The sequence below is a fragment of the Ambystoma mexicanum genome, chromosome 12, assembly GCF_040938575.1.
Source record: "Ambystoma mexicanum isolate Mex_15411 chromosome 12, UKY_AmexF1_1, whole genome shotgun sequence".
Taxonomy (NCBI): domain Eukaryota; kingdom Metazoa; phylum Chordata; class Amphibia; order Caudata; family Ambystomatidae; genus Ambystoma; species Ambystoma mexicanum.
The window spans coordinates 764,432,471-764,454,476 of record NC_090936.1 but is presented as its reverse complement, the minus strand read 5'-3'; the positions used below and the strand labels follow the sequence as shown (position 1 = coordinate 764,454,476).

At 40.2% G+C, this 22,006-nt stretch overlaps 1 protein-coding gene across 1 annotated transcript in view; it reads left to right on the top strand.

Moving 5' to 3' along the window:
• Positions 1-22,006, top strand: part of IL17REL (interleukin 17 receptor E like) — a 747,013-nt gene that overhangs the window by 646,367 nt on the left and 78,640 nt on the right. Inside the window, exon 14 of the mRNA XM_069629260.1 lies at positions 19,017-19,082. Within this exon, the coding sequence (XP_069485361.1) occupies positions 19,017-19,082 (66 nt within the window). The remainder of the gene's footprint in view (positions 1-19,016; positions 19,083-22,006) is intronic.

Below are 22,006 nucleotides of genomic sequence, written 5' to 3'. Positions count from 1 at the left end.
AAGATGCGCTCATTCATCATGCAAAAAGAGCTGTCTACCAGGCTGGTTACTGCTGAGCCAAACGATGGTTGCAACACCACAGCTTCCATCTCCAAGCGATTGGAGGTGGAAGAAGAAGGATGAAGGTGGATATGAAAAGTCCTGGACAACCCTTCCAGAGGCTATGTGACCTTGCAGGCAACTTTGACGATGTGGCTACAAGAAAGGATGCACACTACAGAGCACTTGTAGGAAGGTTGTCCTACACTTTACTGCTCTTTGTACTTGTGGCACTCTTTGTACTGATTGAAATAAGGGGGGGGGGGGTTATTACCAATAATTTTGTTGAGAAATGGTATCAATATTCATTCAATAACATACAACTCAGTAATATAAGACACTCTATTTGCATTACATAAACAATCAATAATCATTAATCAATAATTAATCATTGACATTTTTTTTTTTCTTCTTCCTTTACTAAGTCAATGATTGTATATATTCTGCTATACATTATGAAGAAAACAAAATTGCTATCAGGCTTCATTTGTACTTCTAAATTAAATTGTACAATAGACATCACATGGGCACAGGTAAATGATTAAACAATGAAAATCAACAAAAATGAAGATACCTAAATAACAATTAGTCACCTTTTTTTAAAAAAAAGTGCTGGCAACTATTTTACAGGAAAAATATGAGATGGCCTTATAGCCAGAAATGTTTATAAGGGTGTGGTTTAAAAGTGTGCCAACATTCACGGTTCCATATTCAAAGTCACAATACTTTCACCTATCTGCAGTACTACATAGCCAACCTCTTTCACAAAGCCTGGCATGAAGGTCTACCATTCATTTAGGAAACCTATGTTTATGGGATGTACGCCATGATACAAATGCATACAAAGAACCGACACTGATGCAATCTATTGGCTGAATCACGTATCTCGTTTACTTGTAATGGCATGCTTCTTTCATGTTGTGGCTTGCAAAAATAATGATTCATTGGAATAACTGAAAAAAACGAATTAGCTGTACCATATGCCCCCAACATGAATTAAATATGATGAAACGGTTTAAACGTTCTTTTAAAACCGAGGCAGCATTCTGGGAAGTAAGTGGTAAATAATTCCCTTCCTGGAAAAGAGACTTGGGAAAACACCAGTTCCTCGATGTACGTGGGCATGGACCATGTGCTTCCGATTATGAGTTTGATAGATGATTCTTTTCCCAGCAATTGTGGTCGAACTTAGAAAATGGTACAGGAAATAGATGATGCAACCATAAAACGGAAACATTTTCCTTCTTGTAAAGAAGAGTGCAGATTCAGTCAATGTGGCATCACACTAAGTGATCTTAAACATTTCACAAGAAATGCACGTCTGTGTAAAGGTTCCAAGGCGTACACTAGGTTGACACATGTTCAGGTAGTTCACTGTGCTTCATGAGTCGTTTTAATCAGGGAGATGGTGTGGTGCATAGAGATTGATAAAGTAGAAACAATGTAAGTATTTTAGCAGGCTGTCTTGAGTGGCACTGCACCGTGAGCTTTCCTTATTTACTTGGGAGTCATAATGTTCATGAATAGCCACTTAGATTAAACAAGTCTTGTCTAAGGGCTTTTACCTTTAAATGCAATGTTACATTTTTGAGTCGATAGCATAGCACCATCAGTTGCTCATTGAATGTGTTCCTCATTGCGTCTGCATCTCTGCGTTACTCACTGAAGCCATGATATAGGGTCAACTATTGTGCGCTGCCATATCAGAGTCCATGGGCCTCATTACGACCCTGGCAGAAGACCATGGTGCTACTAGCACCATGGGCCATTGCCTGGAAAGGTACCGAATCCGGCATGGAGAAAGGGGGAATTACCATCCCATTACAAGGTTGGCTGGGCGGTAATTCCCCCTTCCTCCATGGCCCTTCCCCATTCCCATTTTTTCCCCATAGGGCTCAATGGGAATGGGGAAGGCGCTAAGTACGGTGCCGCAAATTGCGGCACTGTAATTAGCACAAAGGTCCCTTTGCCGGTCCCTACTTTAACAGCTGGTCTACACCAGCCGTTAAGGTCGGGTCCCGCAAAGGGACCTCATAATTAGGCGCTAATAGGTTAACGGCGCCACAGCCTTTTATGGCGCCGTTAACCCATTAGCGCCTGGGTCATAATGAGGCCCCATGTCATGGCCACACCAATTACACTATGATAGAAACTGATTCCTTTCCATGTGCAGCGTGTTAACTGTTTTGCTCCTAGCATAGAGGCATACATCCATTGCACAGCATATTCATATGTCCCCAATATGTTCGCTACCTCCATTTCTGTTATAGAATTGTGTCATTCATTGGATCTGCTTTTTTGTGCTTCCAGGGATACCATACGCATCTAGTCTGTTTGTGCTGCCTGCTCAAGTCCACAGTAAACCTACATCAATGTAACTGTGTGACTCCTCTGTGCTTGAAATATGTCTTTCCATCCGCTAATTAAACTGCCCTACGCTGCACGAACCTCTCCGTTACCTGTTGAACCTCTAGGATTGTTACATCTATTTGGGTAGGTTGGTTTGAGCCCATAGCATAGCCATATCAATCGTATAAAATATCTCGCATCATAATATCCATGCACATCCCCTTCTCTCCAGCATTGAATCAGGAACCTAAACTAAACAGTAACATCACAACAATCTGCACAGCCTATGAATGACGTATTTCCTGCCTACTTCGCCTCCCAAACAAAACCTCCCCCTTCCCACCCTTCAACCATTCCAATAACCTGAGCACACTTAAGTAATGCACGTGACAATATACCAGAAAAACTGCAGCGATAGTAGAATGAGTACAGAAAAAAGAAACATGAGAACGATAGAAGTCAGCCTATCAATGCCTTCTGACCAGTCGAGAAAAGACCACAGTACAAATTGCATAATTAGGAATACCCTTAACGACCTGCATATGCCGATACCTCCTGGTGCACCTCCTGAACACAGTGTCCAAGAGGAAACCACTAGTGAACTGACATAAGCTACCAAAGGCAAACAAAAGCAGATAAATGAAGCCCTAATTCCTCTCTACAACTAACCTGATGAAGCTACCAACCACTTTTAAAACAAAATGTACTATAAACCCAGTTTAGCACAGCAAGCACACCTCAGACATCTTTGAGTTATTACCGGAGGACAACATTGATCTGCTGTTCATCGCAGAAACCTGGCTCTCCAACAATGAATCCCCAGTACTCCATGAATGCAACTCAGCCAAATACAAGTTTACATTCATAATTCACATCAACAAGCAATATGGAGAAATAGATTGTATGTGATGTCATCGGTATATTAACACCGTCTCTATGTCATATCGGTTATAAACCATTGTTGTCACCAATGTCCTTCTTCTGTCCAATGCATTACATTTTAATTTCCACCATTCCCCCATATATAATTATAATCACAATGTGGTGTTAACGCCCAATCCTGCCCATCAGATTGTGTGTTAAGGCCATTAACACTCCAAGTTACCAAGGCGGCGACCTGGGGGGCTTAAAAAAGAAAGGTTTTTCATTCCTACAATGGGATGCGCGTGGCATCACGTTGTAGCATGGAAAAACCTTTACCGACATGGCTGCCATGGAAAAAGAAGTTGTGTTGCTCTGTGTCGTCTTACTTCCAAAATCTGCACTTTGCCAATGAGCTATACTACCCTGCCATTACCACAGCAGATGCTGTTGCCATTGTTGCCAGTCCATGTTTATCAGATTGGTGCGCTACATCAGTCCCTGGTCACTGAATGTGTTTTCCCAGGGTGTTGGATGCAGAGCAAGAACTGACTTCCTGAAACTTTTCCAGGCTTTACCCTTATCCCTCATTGAAGGGACTGTTCATAACGAACTGTGCAACATTTACTATTTTCTTGCTTTTCCGGGGTTTCACCCTGGCTCACTTGTAACTCACATGTTCCCCTCATCTGTCTCCAAAGAAAGCCACACCCGAAGATTTAAAATCTGCATGTCTCTAACTTCCCCCCAACCTTGGAACCCCCAGCTGCACACCTACTACAAGACAAACCCTTGCATCAAGATTAAAATGCACAATGAAAGAAAAAAATAATAGAGATACCACTTAATAATACGCAATATTAATGAAAATGATAATATAAACAATATTATTTGAGCACTATTCTAATTCTATTGTATTTGATTAAACAATGTCAACCTTTACAATCCCCAAATTACAGAATTAATTAAATACATCAACATCACGCATAAATATACAATACAAATTAAAGTACACGTCACAGATAAAACATTGTCGCAATGCTAGAACAGTAAAAACAAGTGAAAGGATGCAAAGAAAAAAGAGAAAAAGAGTAAAACCTACCTTAGAACATACACATCACCGAACATTTTAAAAGCTGAAGTAATAACGTGTCCTCTGAATTTCAGTCTTCTAGGGTGATAAGGTTTAAACTTCTCGAATATCCTAACACTGCTATACAGATTGACGTAGGATAACCATCCATACATCTCAACCAAGGGGACTCACAATCAATGAACCTTTCACTATGGATCAAGTTCTTAAAAAACAAAATACAAAGGCCCTCATTACGACCTAGGCGGAAAGGGGTTTACGCCGGCGTAAACTTCGCCGACCCTTACCGCCTGAGTACGAGTTCCCGTAGCGCCATGGTGATTTTAACACCTGCTTTTTGCAGGCGTTAAAATCCATGGCGCTAAGGGACCTTGTTGTTAATTACGCCACCGTAATTTACGGTGGCGTAATTAACGCCTTCCCCACTCCCATTATGCCCTATTGGGCAAAAATGGGAATGGGGAAGGGTAAATGGGGATTGGGGACTTACCGCCCCGCCAAGGTCGGAATGGGGCGGTAAGTCCGCCAACCACCATGGCGGAGTTGGCAGCTTAGCGCCATGGACCATGGTGCAAATAGCACCATGGTTCTCCGCCAAGGTCGTAATGAGGGCCAAAGTGTGAGCAATGCTTTAGAGTGAATCAACACATGCTTCATTGTTTCCAATGCAGGTGTTTCCTTGCAGAATCGACATAATTACTCCCCCTGAGATATCAGCCTGCACTGCAAAAGGATTTCACTGGGAGGAAACACATCCCACCTGAACCTTAAAAACCCATCACAGGAGCAAAAATTGGGGAAGATATTTAAATAATGTGCAGCAACTACAAGTTGTTTGTATTCTTGTCTAAGATGGGAGAAGGGAGCATGCACATGTAATGTATCTATCGTATTGCACCGGTTTGCCTGATATAGTGCAGTTTTAATTGCACCTGTGTTTCACAAAGATTAGATGAGCTTTTTACAATATCCATGAGCAAACTATCACAGTGTAATCTAAACATATTCATGATTATTACATAAATTGAATTAAACATACTTTCCAGATCTTCATGAAGAGAATTTTCCTTAGGGTAAAGTATACTCTGATAGAGTGTTAATACCGTCCATTTAACTCTTTTTCGTAACGATTTGAGACCTAATTCATATTTAATCGCAGCCATTGGGAATGCTTTACGCGCTCTCAAATCTTTACACCAGAATACAGATCCTAGGATGTTATGGTGATCAGGAGCCCATGGGCGCAATAATTCCACTCCATAGATTAACTTCGGAATGACTTTACCCTCATAGAAGCTCAGAACTGACTTCAATGAAAATCTTCCATACTTCAAGTTTATTTTAATCATTTGACTCAAAAGATGTTGTACTTTTTGAGTTAACACATTGGCAATAGCGGTTTTCTGAGAATGGCTTCATATGGGAAATCCCAAATAGGTTAAATTAACCACCAGGGTCAGAGTATCCTTCCCCAAACCCCACCTCAATGAAGACCTCTTTGTACTCACTGATTATTGCAGGATCTTTGTTTTGTCCGAATTAATTCTCAGTACATTATCCTTGGCAAAGTCAAAGAATGCACAGAGGAGTCACTGGATACCAAATGGGGTACAATCAAACAATACAAAATCGTCAGCGTAGGCAAGCCAAACAAGATCAATTGAACCCTGTTTTTTGGTGGAACAAAGGATAAATGTATTCACCAGCATCAGAAACCTGCAGGTTAAAGAGGTAGGGGCCCAAAATGCAACCCTGCCTCAAGCCTGACATAGTTTCAATTTTGCAGGACAAAGAGCTCAATCATAATTAATCTTAAAAAGCTGTCAGGAATTCTCCACTTTGGCAACAATTTACACGATCAAACACAGAAGAGAGGACTATCCACGCCACGCATTTAGATGTATATTTTTTGGACAACCTAATTCCTGCAAACACTTTACAACAAATCCATTCAGAGTCGTGCTATGACCATTCCTAAACCCTGTTTGCATTTTATTAAGCCTGCCCGCACTATGAGCCCAAGTTTCGAGAACTGATAGTAAGAGGGATACACAGACCCTACTATCAGCATCCATGATAGTACAAGTGTGATAGTTCTTTGGATCGATCTTCACACCCCTCTTAAACAGAGGAATAACAGAAGAAGTACACCTTGACTCAGGGTATTAAAATTACTAATTTTCATAATTAACTCATGAACAGTCTCCAACTCCATTCCACTGGAAAACCCTTCAATCCTTTGTCAGAACTAACTATCAAATTATCTTCATTAGAATATAGTGCCTCAACATCGGAAACTCAATCAGCCTCAGCCACTTCATTTAACTGTTTACTGATTTGACAGGAATCAAGGGTAATGTATTACTTCCCAAAAGCTAGAAGTATTCCTGCTTTCCAGGATACCTAGCATAAACTCTGCAGCATTTTGTAAAACAATAACACAATATTGTTTAATCCAGTTGTTATGCTTCTACCTCACTTTTTTAACTAATCTGATATTTATGTTAATTTCTAACCTTGACCTTATATTAGACCACAACTCGCTTTAAGCATGAGCAATATGTTCATCAAACCCTGTTGACAAGACTTAAGAGCTATGTCTCTATTACGTTTAAATGTATTTCCAAAACTTAAATCCTTTATAATGGCCTCAATAAACTTTTATAAATTACTTGTTTTCAAGGTCAACATCCGTATTTATATGTGTTTGCACTCATCAACACTGCCACTTTCATATTAAATATTATTTTTGACAGTTTTTTTTACTAATAATATCTCTGCCAATTAGAGAAACAGTGTTTTCACAGGGATTCCAAAAGTATCAACTTCACCAACCAACAACATTCTGGATTGTGAATCACTCACACTCATCGCCACCATCTCTCATACATACTCTCTGTCATGAACCAGCGGGCCCGCTGGTCTCTATGGCAACACTGGCAGCGTTTGCCTTCCATTGTGCATGGTTCTCATCAGTGGAATTCCAAGATGGCTGCCAGTACCACTCCTAAAAGTCTAGTTGTTACAACAAACTTTGCAGCACTCGATGGGCGTACCCAAAAACAGCTGCTCTGCTATTCGCTCCTAGATAGATGCCTTTCCTGAGTATGCTTCTAAAATTCTATGTATGCATGTATGTATGGGGAATATCTGAAACCTCTCTTTCTACAACTTAACCATAAACTCTCTGTCTCTTCAGATTCCATCGACCGCCTGAGTTCTCCCCATTATCCCACCACCTCCTGGGACACTCTCCGTACTGACTACTTGGGTGCCCACCCTCAGGCAGAAAATACAGTGCTCCTCCTTTTGAAGCTCACACAGATCCAGGACAGGTTTTTCTTCCCCAGAGTGTTTCCCTACTGCCTCTTTCACCTTGTGGACCACTATCCTGCTTTGGTTCGAGGGGTTGCTGGGAGATTCCTTTCCTTCATCTAATTGATCCACATCCAGCAAACAGGTTAGTCATACATGATCCTTCATGCTTGGTGTCACTCCAGAACCTTAAACTCCCTACACTCTTTAACACTCTCTTTACAAACCACCCTGCTACTGCTCAACATTTCAGACAAATTTGCAGATGCAGGTGCCAACTTATCTGTCCAGGGTCAGTTTCTGACAATACTTAAGAATATCATAGGCTCCCTTCAGATGGGCAATAATTGCATTACAAAACCCTGCACAGCTAATCTCACCACACTATGCATTAAACAACTAGTAAATTGTCCTACCCACATTGCTGGTCACACACTTGATGTCATATTCTGCTATGAGAACATTGCCACAGCATACTCGCCTTCCCAAGTTCCCTGGGACATCACTTATCCATCAGTATCACAATCGTTGCAGAAGTGCATTGTGTGCAGCATCCTCCTTGGATGCTCTGAACCTATCTACACACTGAAATGAAATGCAAAATATACATTATTAGGTCTATTAGAAAGAAACCGACTTCCTCATCAGACTAACCTAAAAACCTTAAAAACATCACCAAAGGAGAATGTTGTGAAATGGTACAAAGCAAAATTATGCAGCTTCAAAAAATAGAAAAGCAAATCGGGAAATATCCAGCGGAAATAAAACTTACAAGCAGATACATTTCTATACCATCACTGGGCTGAAATCATGAAAGCCAAGAAAATACACTATTAAAGATTCACTGATTCAGCGCAATATGGGCAAAGGAACATATTCAAGATAATGACAGATTTTAAGTACCCTCTAGCCTGCAACGCAGCTCTTGTCCCATCCCAAAAACTGTGTGATCAGATGGCAATTCACTTCAATACAAATGTTCTACTCATCCAAGAATATATGGCTCAGATCCACAAACCTACCCCTGCAAGGATGCACCCATTCAACCAAACTGCACATAGTTAACCACTATCCACATTTTCCTCTCCAGGACCCTCCCATTAACTCATGCAGCTCTGTATGATCCTGGAAGATCCTTGTGCTCACAACCTATTTACAATCATCAGGAAACATCCACAACTAACACCTTCATGTATATCTTCCCTCAGTTACTCTGTTACCACCAGTATCAAACTACTACTATTTAAATTGACCTACATCATTCCACTCTTTAAATAGCAGACAGTGGAACAAAACAACACTGTGAACTTATGGCCAATCTCAACAGCTCGTTCATTGGAAAAATATTAGAATAATTCATATAGAGTCAACTTTAAGAATTCAATACATCTAATGGCCTACTCCATGAATCATAGTACAGCTTCAAACCCACAAGGGACACACAATCAACATTGCTCTCAATATGGAATACAATAAAGAAGAATGCACACATCCATTTCGGGAGTGCTCTTATACATCTGGACATCTCAGCAGATTTTGAAAACCATTAGTTATGAGCTATGTCTCAAAAGAATGGAAGACATTGGAATTGAGGGAACAGCTGTCTGCTGGATAACTGCCTTCCTAACAAATGGAACTGAAAGCTTCATTAGCACATGTAAATCGTTATTGACCTCACCTCAGCCAATCAGTATGTTTAGAGTGCAGTCAATAACTACTGGTATTGACTGCATTCTGAACATTCTGTCATTAGAAGCAGGCAGGGAAAAAAACAATGCAATTTTCAGGCAAGATTTTATTTCAACAAGACACTTCCTCTGTGACAGGACCTTTTTTTGCTACAACAACCTATTGTGCACAAACAAGAGAGAGAGAAAACACTGGGAAATGCTTTCATTCTCTAATAGAGAAACTGTTTACTATTACATGACACCTAATGCATATTCAAGTTAAACCTGTTCCACTTCAACCAAGTTGCAATGAGAATGCTTAATTTATGAAGAATACCATACTATTTAAAGACTACCAAATAAAACCACATTTAATCTACCAATTGCCTGTTTACTTTACTCACTGTTAAAGCACCATTTCGGGAGGTGTCATCATTTGGGATAATAGCCCTTGCCCAAACATATGGTCCTCAGCTTTGCTGCATGCTACAACTAGGTGGCAGGTAATTATCCCATGATAACGACCCCTCCCTCAGTCTATCAAAATACTATATAATGAAAGCCAAGATGTATGTTTGTCTGAAGCTGTCCTGTGGGTTTCGCCTGTTATCATGCTAGTGTGAGCTGTTGCCATACACATACAGCAATGAAGCTTTAAGTTCATCTTCCAGGCAAACAACATGTATATTTCCTGCCTGCTTCGCCTGTTATGATAGCGAGAGTGAGCTGTTGCCTTATGCATACAACAATAACACTTCATATTCATCTTCCCGGTGAACAAAATGTGTAATTCAACAGTGCTAACATAAAATTAGATGCAAAAAAAGCCCAATACAGGGATACCACTTTAACAGCATACTTCAAGTTGCATACACTATGAAAATATATACATTTAAAAAGCATATACACAGAAATTAATGTGATTATTCACTATGTAGCTAACACAATAAATTACTTTTTTAATTTACTTATGTATTATGCAATTATTCGCTGTAGTATTTCTTGGTATGTATTATTATATCAATAATATTGTTCATGTATGTTTTAAACTTTATTTGAATTCAATTTACTTGATTTTATGATCTCATGTCTACGTAGAATCATGCTGCACATCAATTTATTACTCTGACATCCCTCAACATTATATATTTGATTCCCAACCTGTAAGTGAAACCCAAGAAAATGAATAGCAGATACCGCCTTCGGCCATGTGTACTATGTTGAACTTTCAATGGATTCTATGAGATTTTCTTTGAGGTTACTACTCCCGATGTAAAAAGAGCAAGATCCATTACAAATAAATATGTTTTCTATTAACATAAATTACATTAAAATACACCACATAATATGTTTACACTGCGAAAATGTCTTCCTTTATGCACATTAGCCCGCGTAGACAGGGTTTTCCACTATTAAGGCTATATTATGACTCCATTCAGATCTGAGACAGGCCTATTGTTTTTTTTTTTTAATATCCAAGGTTCCTCCCTTTCACCTCTTCTTTTCTACATCTACATTATTCAACTAATAGAACTCATGATCCTCTTCAGACACACCTATTACCACTGTACAGATTACACACAATTTACCGTCAAACTGGATCACAACTCTTGCGCTATTGAGGCAGACCTAAACATATATCTTGCACAATTTGATCCATGGTTGACAACACATTGACTAAAGCTCAATCCCTCCAAAACTGACCTCATGCTTTGCATTGTATCCCCATCTAACACATCATCAGTCTCCAGACCCTTACCATCCTCAAGAATAAGGAACCACAAAACAACAAAGGATTGGAACCTCATGCTAGAAAGTTAGAGCAGTTGCTTGAATATGTTGTTTGTAAACCTCCTTTAACAAACACATGTTTTGCAAAACATACTGATTTGTGGTGTTACCAGCAGTGCATGCTGTGAATGCAAGTCATGGTTGAATTGCTTAGGGCATAAGGCTCGACCATGACCCCAGCCCCACCAAACCACCCCCATTATGCACTGCACCTACCCTGCATCCTAGCTCAGTGCCACTATACCCTCATAATGTGACCAATAGCCAGTGCTCATGGCTTGCATGGGCTTTGGCCATGCTGCATTCCCCAATAGGTAAATCAGAGTAGACATTTGTCCCTGCCAAGGGCCAGGCCCAGTGCACAGGAAGCGAAATGATATCACTATTTTTTGTACTTACTTTTTGACACTTTCAAAAAAAGTAAAATACAGGGCACATTTGCAAAAGAATACTTTCATGTGCTTGCTGATGCTCCTCACGCAATCCCGTCCAGCACTCTGGTCTGCAGCTGCAAGCAGAATTAATGTTCCCATTTAAAGTTACAGCTTCGGCCATGCTGCATGCCCTAATAAGTAAATCATAGTAGGCATTTGTCCTTGATGAGAGCCAGACCCACTGTCCATGCACCAAAGTTATATCACTATTTTCTGTACTTACATTTGGCCACTTTGGAAAAATAAAACACAAGACAGATTTGCAAAAGCATGCTTTCAGGTCCTTGCTGATGCTCCTCGCAGGTTTGTTGGAATCCAGTACAGCACTTCAGGCTGTAGACACAAGCAGAATATGTTTTCCCATTCAAACCTAGGGCTTCGTCCATGCTGCATGTGCCAATAAGCAAATCAAGAGTACACATTTGTCCTTCCTTAGGGCCAGGCCCATTGCCCAGTCACCAAAGATATATCACAATTGTTGTACTTACTTTTTGACACTTTCAAAAAAGTAAAACACAGGGCACATTTGCAAAAGAATACTTTCAGGTGCTTGCTGATGCTCCTCACGCAATCCCGTCCGGCACTCTGGTCAGCAGCCTCAAGCAGAATTAATGTTCCCATTTAAACTCACAGCTTCGGCCATGCTGCATGCCCTAATAAGTAAACCATAGTAGGCATTCGTCCTTGCTGAGAGCCAGACCCACTGTCCATGCACCAAAGTTATATCACGATTTTGTGTACTTACATTTGGGCACTTTGGAAAAATAAAACACACGACAGATTTGCAAAAGCATGCTTTCAGGTCCTTACTGATGCTCCTCGTAGATTTGTTGGGATCCAGTACAGCACTTCAGGCTGTAGCCGCAAGCAGAATATGTTTTCCCATTCAAACCTAGGGCTTCGAGCATGTTGCATGTCCCAATAAGCAAATGAAGAATACACCTTTGTCCTTCCTTGGGGCCAGGCCCATTGCCCAGTCACCAAAGTTATATCACATTTTTTGTACTTACATTTTGACACTTTAGAAAAAATAAAGCTTAGGCCAGATTTGCAAAACCATGCTCTGAAGTCCTTGCTGATGATCCTCCTAAATGTTTGCTACAATCCTGTCCAGCACTTTGGCCTGTATCCACGGGCAGGATTTGTTGCTGCTGATGATGGGGTTCTTTTGTGGAGGTGTCCTTCCTACTTCAAGTGTTAGGTTTCAAATAGGAGAGTAAGCCCTGTTCACCTGAGCACTGGGTTATTCAATAAGTAACTGTTGTTGTAATAAAGCAGAATTGAAAACCTTTGTTGGTCCTATATTTATTGTTAGAAGTCAGCCGACACATGTTTTGACCCACTTGGGTCTTTCTCAAGGCATGTGGATTGTGGGTCAGTTGTTTCTGCAAGGTTGTGGAAATAAGTCTGGGATGCAAACCCAATATCTTGTCCCAGTATAGTCGCAAATACGGGCGGTTTATGATTTGAAGGGGGGTGGGGCGATGACCACATGGGTGCCTTGTTTGCTGTGCTCAGTAATTATCTGCTGATTAGAATTGTCTCTGAACCCATTGGGGCTTGCAGTGTATGCAGGGGTAGTCACGGCGATCTGTTGATGAAATCCTGTCCAGCACTTCGGGCTGTAGCCACGGGCTGAATTTGTATTTCCCATTCAAACCTATCCCGATTTCAAAACACTTTCCCACACAATCAGTCCCTGTTGGCCATACCCACTTTAACCCCATTGCCTGTCCCTCATGGTCATGGCCAGTAGCCAGATTGTCAGAATCATGGCCTTTGGCTGTGACACAGAAAATCTGGCCACTGCCCATGGCCACACGCTATACCTCAGTCACCAAAGGTATATCACTATTTTTTGTACCTACATTATGACAGTTTTCAAAAAATAAAAAACAGACACATTTGCAAAACCATGCTTTTAGGTCCTTGCCAATGCTCCTTGAACACGTTTTCTGCAAATCCATTTTTTATTTTTTGAAAAGTGTCAAAATGTACATACATTAAATACTCATATAACTTAGCTCCCACTTGACAAAATCAATTCAGACTTTGCACAAACATGTAGGGGTGGGTCAATAATTGTTCTGAAATCTTTTGTGCACATTCGTCAAACAGCAACAAAGTTATAGGCCATCTAAAAATGTGGAGACTCCCCCTATAATATTGCTCCCTTCTTGACAAAATCCCACCAAACTCTGCACTAATATTCAAAACTGTGTCTTAAGTCTTTTTGCACACATTAGTGCAGATTCATCAAACAACACCAAATATATGAGCATTTCAAATATGTTAAGACCCCGCCTCTAAATTATCTCCCTCTTAGTAAAAGAGCACCAAACTTTGCAGAACCAGTCAGGGTCATCACAGGGCCGTCTCCAAACATCCGGACTGTTTGCAGACTTCGGAGATGAAAAAAACACAGTTTTCTGGCTCTTTATGCCCATATCCAATCCCATCCTCATCAACCCTCAGCTCCCCAGAGATTTTTTCATTAGTTTGACAAGTGCAATGTTGTATTTTTTTAATATGTGTTTAATGTGATGTCTGGCAATTTTCAAATATCTGACGCACTTCATGCTTTTCAGCATACAATCAGTGGACGTTTCCGGAATCCACTGACCGAATCGGGAAGTGAGTCCGTAGACTGGACCCAGATATCACACATTTTGTTTTACCAACTTGTTGGTCATTTAAACAAAAAGAAATACTTTACGGATTGACAACAAATTTGCAAAAGCACACTTTCGGGACCAAGCGGCCGCTCCGGAATTTGGTGAAAATTCATCCAGCGGTTTGGTCATGAGCAACATTTTTTTCTGTTGTGTCTATGAAGAAAACCACACATTTTGGGAATCCCCCTATAACTTTGTCCCCCACCCATGGGTGAAACCTCACCAGTCCTTGCAGAATCAATCCAAGGCAGCCATATACTTTTTTTGCAAAGTGGTGAGGATTCGTCCAGGGGGGAGCAAAGTTATAAGGTGCCCAAAAAGTGCTCTTCCTATGGGTTAAGCAACTTAACCATAACTATCGCAGGCCCTGTAATATATATATATATATATATATATATATATATATATATATATATATATATATATATATATATATATATATATATATATTCAGTAAAAAAACTTTGTTAAAGGGACGTTATGGTTCAAAGTAAAACCGAAAAACCCCTGAAATTCGGCAAATATACCAAAAGAAGATAAAGTGGCTTCCAACATAATTACTTCACAGACACTCCACAACTAAGAGCAAGACCAGACGTACAGACTACTCATCACATACTTTCCTGAAATAGTAAGTGGACTTCATTTTACTCATATATTTATAAACATTCTGTATTAGATAAAAAAAAATATATTACTTTTTTGTTTTCTCACAGAAATGTGTAGTACTCTGGAGTGGCTAGAGGAGCATTTCCCACAAGACGAAATGTCAGAAGATAGTGCACCTAATGGTACACACTTTACTATATAAACCAATTAATAAATATTATTTTGTATACATTTAACATATACATTTTTTTTTACAGACCATACAAAAATTACCACTACCACAGAAAAAGAAGCAGTGGATAACACTCTGGAACACATTAACCAAAAAATTGACCAACTATGGCAAATTTTAACGATTTAAAGAACTTTGTGGAGTATCACCTAAAACTACCAACAACATACCATTGTCCCACCTGTACTTGTCCCCACTCACCATATCCCACTCATTTAACCCCAAACCCTCTCCATGGACCAAAACGTTTTGATGACATTTCCATCCCTTCTTCACCTGATCCCAATTATGTTGAAATCCCTAATTCTCCTGTTTTTGTTTCCGTTTCTGCCCCACCTTCTCAGTCATAAATTGTTTATATATGTCAAATAAAGTTACTTTTTTATATTGTGTTGTAATTACTTTCAGTTCTTTGTGTTAAAACCAATTTAGGTGTCCACGGACAGCGCGGTTGTTCGGAAATGTTTGTAAATAAACGAAAATGTAAGTGTCATGAGGACACTATATCTGTCTGTAATGTTCTCATGCAAGTTGAAACTGTTCTACGAACACTCGTACTGTCCTGAAATGTTCGTAAATAAACGAAAATGGAGGTGTCCTTAAGAACACTATGCCTGTTCGTAGTGTTCGCTAGCAAGTTGAAACTGTTCTAAGAACACTCCTGGTGTCCTGAATTGTTCGTAAATAAATGAAAATGGAGGTGTGCTGGGGACGCTATGTCTGTCCTTTTTTTTCACAAGTAAGTTATACTGTGCTAAGAACAAACGGCTGTCCGTAACTGTTTGTTTTACGTGTGACACACTTTTAATTAATTCAGGACCCGAACACTGTCCGTAGAACATCAGCACGCATGCGCAAAACAATGTCCGTACATTGGGTGTCCTGCGGACGGCCAGTTCCTTAGCGAACATGCTCACGAAGCAATCATGTGACCGCGCCCACGCTGATCGCGTGTTCTGGATGCGGTCACTGTTCGTATCCCCGAACAGTTTAAAAGTACATTTCCAAGTAAACCACAATATTTCTCATTAAAAGCTCACCATACCACAAATCCCACATACTAATCCTAAGTTTCCACATAGTTTTTGTGACGTTTTGAACCTTTTTTGGTGTTCGATCTGTCTTGCGGAAGGCGCGCATGTCCGCGAACCGCGTACAAGCACCCCTATAAAGACCACGCCCTAGAGCTCATTCTCATTGTGTTTCTGGCTATTCCACAGAGCACACTGCATTTTGCTGCATACTTTGCAGATTTTGAGATTTCCATCTCCAAGACGATGACATCCATGGCTTCACTATTGCCACCTGGTGCTACATCTGCCTCAGCACCACCCCCACCCCCTCCATCACCACCATCTCCCCAAGGGCCTGAAGAGGGGACCAGGAGTGAGGATACAGAGGAGGAAGAAGTGGATGACGAGAATGAGGTAGAGGAAATCCCTACTACCCGCCCTCGGCGTGATTCTTGGGTGTGGTGGTTGTTTACCGTTCATGGGAATGTTCCTAAGGCTCGTGCGAACCGTGTCACCTGCAATGAGTGCAAAATGGTACTCAGTCGAGGGAGGCATGGTGCATACAGCTTTGGGACCACGACCATGAAGCGACACCTGAACTCATTCCACACTGGGCCATTCGCCAGGTTGTACCTTGCGAAGAGCGTAGTAGGTTGATTGCCTCTACTTCATCCTCCATTTCTGATCCTGTCACCACAAGGAACACCTCTGTGGGATAGCGTCTTCCTCAAGCTATCGTCTCAGAGCACGAGAAGACCTGCTCACTACCCAAATAAAACCCACTCTACATCTTCCTCTCTCAGCTCGCCCTTTCTTATCCCTGTGGTTGGTGTCCCCCCCCTTTCCCCTCCTTTCCCCTCCTCTCCTAGTGTGGCTTGTATAAAAAAACCAAAAAAATACAAAATAACATAAATCACAAAAAAAATAAGGCTCTTTTCAGAGCCGCCTTTCACAGTTAAAAAATAGAAGTGAAGATAAATAAAGCAGGGCCCTTTGTATATCTTAAAAGTCCGCAGACAGTTCGCGAACATAAAAAAAATTGGGGTGCTACCCTATTGCAACCATTGCATTTTTCTCTGGGAGCAAGTGGTGGCTCTGAAAAGAGCCTTTGGGAGGGGTTTGCTGTGCTTTTTGTTGCCTCTAGGGAAACGCTTCAGTTGTTCTCCATAGAGTGTTTTGGCTTGCCACGTTACTGCACCTGGCCTACAACGGCTGGTTGTGCTTTTCATAAACTTTAATTAATATGGCAGTATACGGCTTGCGTTTTGGGAATTACTATACTGTGCATTTGCTTCGTCGTTCCCGTCCTCCGTTATTTCACTGTAACCTTGGCTTGGCTTGCTGGCTACTGTCTGGGCTCTGCGCAGTTTGGTATTCCTGCGGATTCAGGCCTTACATTCAATTAAGAGCATTCTGCAGTTTCCATTTCAAAGTAGATGGCTGCCCAATTATAATCTTGTTAATTTGTTAGTGAGCTATGTTCGCGTGTTGTTTATGTTGCAATTGCCGTATATTTTAGATATGTTAGTATTCTTCATGACTTATGGATGCTGTGTTAATATTCTTCTTGTATAAATACATATTTTACCGAGTGTCTGTGTTTATTCATGTGTAGTGAATGTGTACTTTGTGTCTAATGCATGCAGGTGTTACTGTTACAACCTTTGTTTCTGCTTTTGCCCTCTTAAATTGTCTCCATGTTTTGCTGTACCTCCCTGGAATAAGGGTGGTACAGCTGCATCAGTGAGTACCATTTCTCACCTGTGTGGTTTTGAGTCAGGAGAGGGGCAGAAACTGTCACCAACAATAACAACATAAATAAATAAATAGAACATTTTTTAAAATAATGATTTCCTTTGACCACATAGAATACATTATTCCATGTGTAACATGTGTTGCATATGATAATGAAGAGCTAATCTAATGGAGATCTTTAACCCAATGGCAACCTGCAAGTTTAAAACATTGTTTTCTGTGCAACCCATGTGCTAAAAAGCAGTCTTCATTTGTGCATCTACCCAAGTCAAAATAACAGTCCTCTAGTGGCACAGGTTGAAGCTCAGCAAAGTTATCAATTCAGAATGCACAGGCATGTACATCCCAATGCAGATCCTAAATCATGCAGCATGCCTACCACACAACATATATTACATATTTACCACTTGCTACCTCAAGCGGTGCCAGTTCCCCCAGAATGAAAACCAACATAGTTATGATAGATGTACGGGATCAAATTTCAACCATGCATGTATAGGGGGTTGTTTTGAAGAACTTGCAAGGTAGCAGCTCACCGCACACTGCCCTACAACCCCAAAACCAACATGTTCTACACAGTCACACATACAAAAACGTGAAGGTGATTAGCTGAGTGCAATGACACCTGGAAAAAAGTATCCAATAACACAGTGAACTTGTGCATGCAAGCGGCCTCAAAAAAAGGGTTGTCTGAGAGCGACATGACCTCTAGTCAATGATTTTGATGCAGATTGTGTAATCATTCATACTTATAACATAAAATGCGCGCTGATCCTGATGTTAAACCATTCATAGTGTACATGCAAACACAACACAAAAGATTTAAAAGGTTTGTCTAGTCTTTCAAAGTGCAATGGTGTAGGCAACATAGATTATCCATGTTTTTGAGTAATTCAATCAGAGGTTGTTAGAAATCATCCAGTCTTGTATCTGGAGCAGGTATTGAGAGATATGGTGGTGCACACGTGAAGAAATCTGCAGATTTAAGGTGGTCTGATTGTCATCTGCATTGGTTTGAAAAATAGTCAAATAACCCGCAATTATCAACTCCATAAATTAGCAAGCTTGTTTGTGTGAGCATTCTTTGACAGATGTGGACATGTAAATGCATGTTTTATGACATTTCAATGTGTTTGTTAAATGATTTTCAATTGTGTATTCACGTATTTCTACTTCACAGGACAACTCACACTCAGTGAAAATTAACGTTTCACGTGAATTATGTGGTTCGGATATCTGCCTACAGGTAGGTTGGTGGTAATATATAATTATTGTATGTGAATATTGTTACGTTTTAGTGTTATAGGTCAATGAATACACATTCTCTCCATTAGGATATTTCTGATGTACTCTAGTGAGATTTAAGACTTATGTTTTTAATCAAGGGATTCCCACTTGAAATATCTGTGTCACCCTGTTCTCATTGCTTTAGCTTTCTGTGAGGAAGTGACTGGAGGTATAGGGGTAGAGGGATGGAGTGAACAGCTGAATAGAGTACAGGTGCCATACACAACATCATAAATGCTTAGAACACGGACAATTCTTAGGAAAGAGTGAAGCTGTACTTTGTACATGTTTGGAATAGGGTCAATGCTTAGTAACACACTAGAGACAAACAGTATATCACCACACCTGATCAGGGCTTAGTACCATTATGATTTTCAAAACTGCAACTATTCAAGGGTATTTAGAGTACAGTGTGTTAATATAACTCAGCAGTTGAGGCCATAGGATTGCCTGATTAAAAAGGTATTAAGATATGTCTGTTTGTGGAAATGTATGTGTTTATCTACTTCTCTGACGGCCAAAAACAAGCTTTTCCAGACACAAAATCCAATTTGCCCAAGCTCTCCAAGCTTATTTTTCTTGAAGGCAACAATAACAAGTGAGTTGGAGCCTGAGCATCTCAGTTGCCATGAAGAATGGTATTTTTTTTTTATATTTATTATCAATTTCTTTGTTAGCTGCAGTGGATAATATTGAGGATTTTAAAATCATCGTGTGCTCTGACAGTGAACCAATATTCACATAACAAGGGTTTCAAAAGCCGTAAAGACTAAATTTGAAAATTTATGAAATTATTTTAAATGGTATCCAGCAGGATATCCTACTTATTCCAACTTAGAACAACCCAAGGTCACCATAAGAAGCATAGAGCAACATCATTTTACACAAAGAAAAACGTATTTTTTTCACAAAAAAGAGAGAGTGTGTTTAACAAATACATAAAATTCATTACTTTCAACAAAGACATACAGTTATAATTTGAGCAAAATCTAAGTGCAATTACGGTTTAAGCAAAATCTAAGTGCATTTTATGAAAGTCCGCCAATTGGTCTAGGCAAAATATAAATGCACTTGTAAGCAATATACAGGTCTGCCAACGTCCACTTTACACTTGGTATATGAAGAGAAAAGAAAGAAAAAGGTCTCAAAGAGAATAAATCAATAAGCAATTGGGAACAGAATTTAAGTTCCATTCGACATTGAGACCGTTAGGACGTTTCGGCGGGCCACCTGTGAGGCCACTGGTGTTGGAAAACCGCCTTCCTCGGGGCAAAGTAAGTAGTGAAATTCCCTACGGGGAAGCAGACAAAATACTCCATCACATAAAGAAATGTATAGTTTGTACAAAAAAAATCAATTGTATTACAACAAAAACATAATATCACATGCTGTATGCTTCTCAAACGGAAATCATGGGTTGACAAGTTTAAATTAAAAAAACCATAATTTCTTTAAGGCTGATCAGTGATTTAAGTTAAGACTACTAATTTAAACTGCCTAGAAGGGGAACCTTACCCTAAATGAATGAGGGGGAAAAACTTCAAAGGCAGGAGGTCAAGACGTCAAACAAGACCCTGGTGCAGAGCATGAGCAGGAGTGACTGAAGCAGGACACTGAAGTAAAGATAACATTAAAGAAATTATAAAAACAGGGGAGAAGTATATCTTTCAGTGAATCTGGAAAATACAGAATCTATGAAATGTAGTCATAACGAGATAAAGAGTGAAAAAAGAGAGAGAGCACAGAAAGAGAAATTACCTGAGTCTCTAAAAGATGTTATGTGCTCTTCTGCAATTATCGCGTACGGATCTTAAATTAATAGAACCCGATGATCATGAACATTCTTCAGAGTGGAGGAAATGATACCCTGTGATGAAGCAACGTTGGTATCAAAATGGATGTTGCGGTAACGAATACCTACCGGGGGGAAGAAAAGAAAAGAGGTGCCTAAAGGTCACAAGATTGCACAAATATCAAAACCAGAGTGTTATGCAAGATATAAAACATATAAAACAGTGAATGAGACTTCTTAGCGGAGTAGGAAGTGAAGCAGAAGTATACTTACCAATAGTTTGAGAATGAATCAAACGTAGCTCACGGTGTCAGTGAAGATCTGACAACAGTGAAAGAGATAGAATAGGGACTGAGTAAATAGCCGGCAGCGTGATGATGCGCGTTCCGGCTGCCGAATAGAAAACCTCGATCGGCTGTTACGTCTACGCACTGCATCCTCCGACTTGTGGGTGGATGCGTGTGACGTATCCTTTTTCTCTATGATCTAGAGAGGAACGAGCGGGAGGTGAACTGACACACCTTCCCCGTGATTGGAGCATAAAACATATCCAATCACAGCGCGGCCCCTTAACACACACCCCAAGAGGGAGGTGTATGAGGGCCGTTGAACTCGCCATACAAAGCCGTATATAAGCGGAGCCGCGTTTCGTCACTGACATGTGACTCTGTGAGAGGAATTATACTGTGGCATTATGGTAGATATTAGAATGGTGGAATAAATTCCTCATTTAATCCCCTAATATGTGTACCCAATCGGAAGATCCACCGGGCCTCTCTATCTAACAAACATTTCTGTATGTTGGTAGAGTTTTGAACTGCTTCCAAGACCCACCATACTATATTGTTTGGTGAGTGTTTCAAAGTAAGGTAATGGTTAACTAAGGGCGCCGTGACAATTTTGCATCTTATGCGTGATCGATGTTCAGCAATTCTGACATGTACCGCTCTGCTGGTTTGTCCAACGTATCTTAGTCCACAAGGACATTCAATGCAGTATACAACGTTCTTAGTTTTGCAATTGGTGAGATTAGGTAAAGTCCAAATTCGTTCATTTATTCTGAAATCTCTCATTTTTTTAGTGAAACTGCA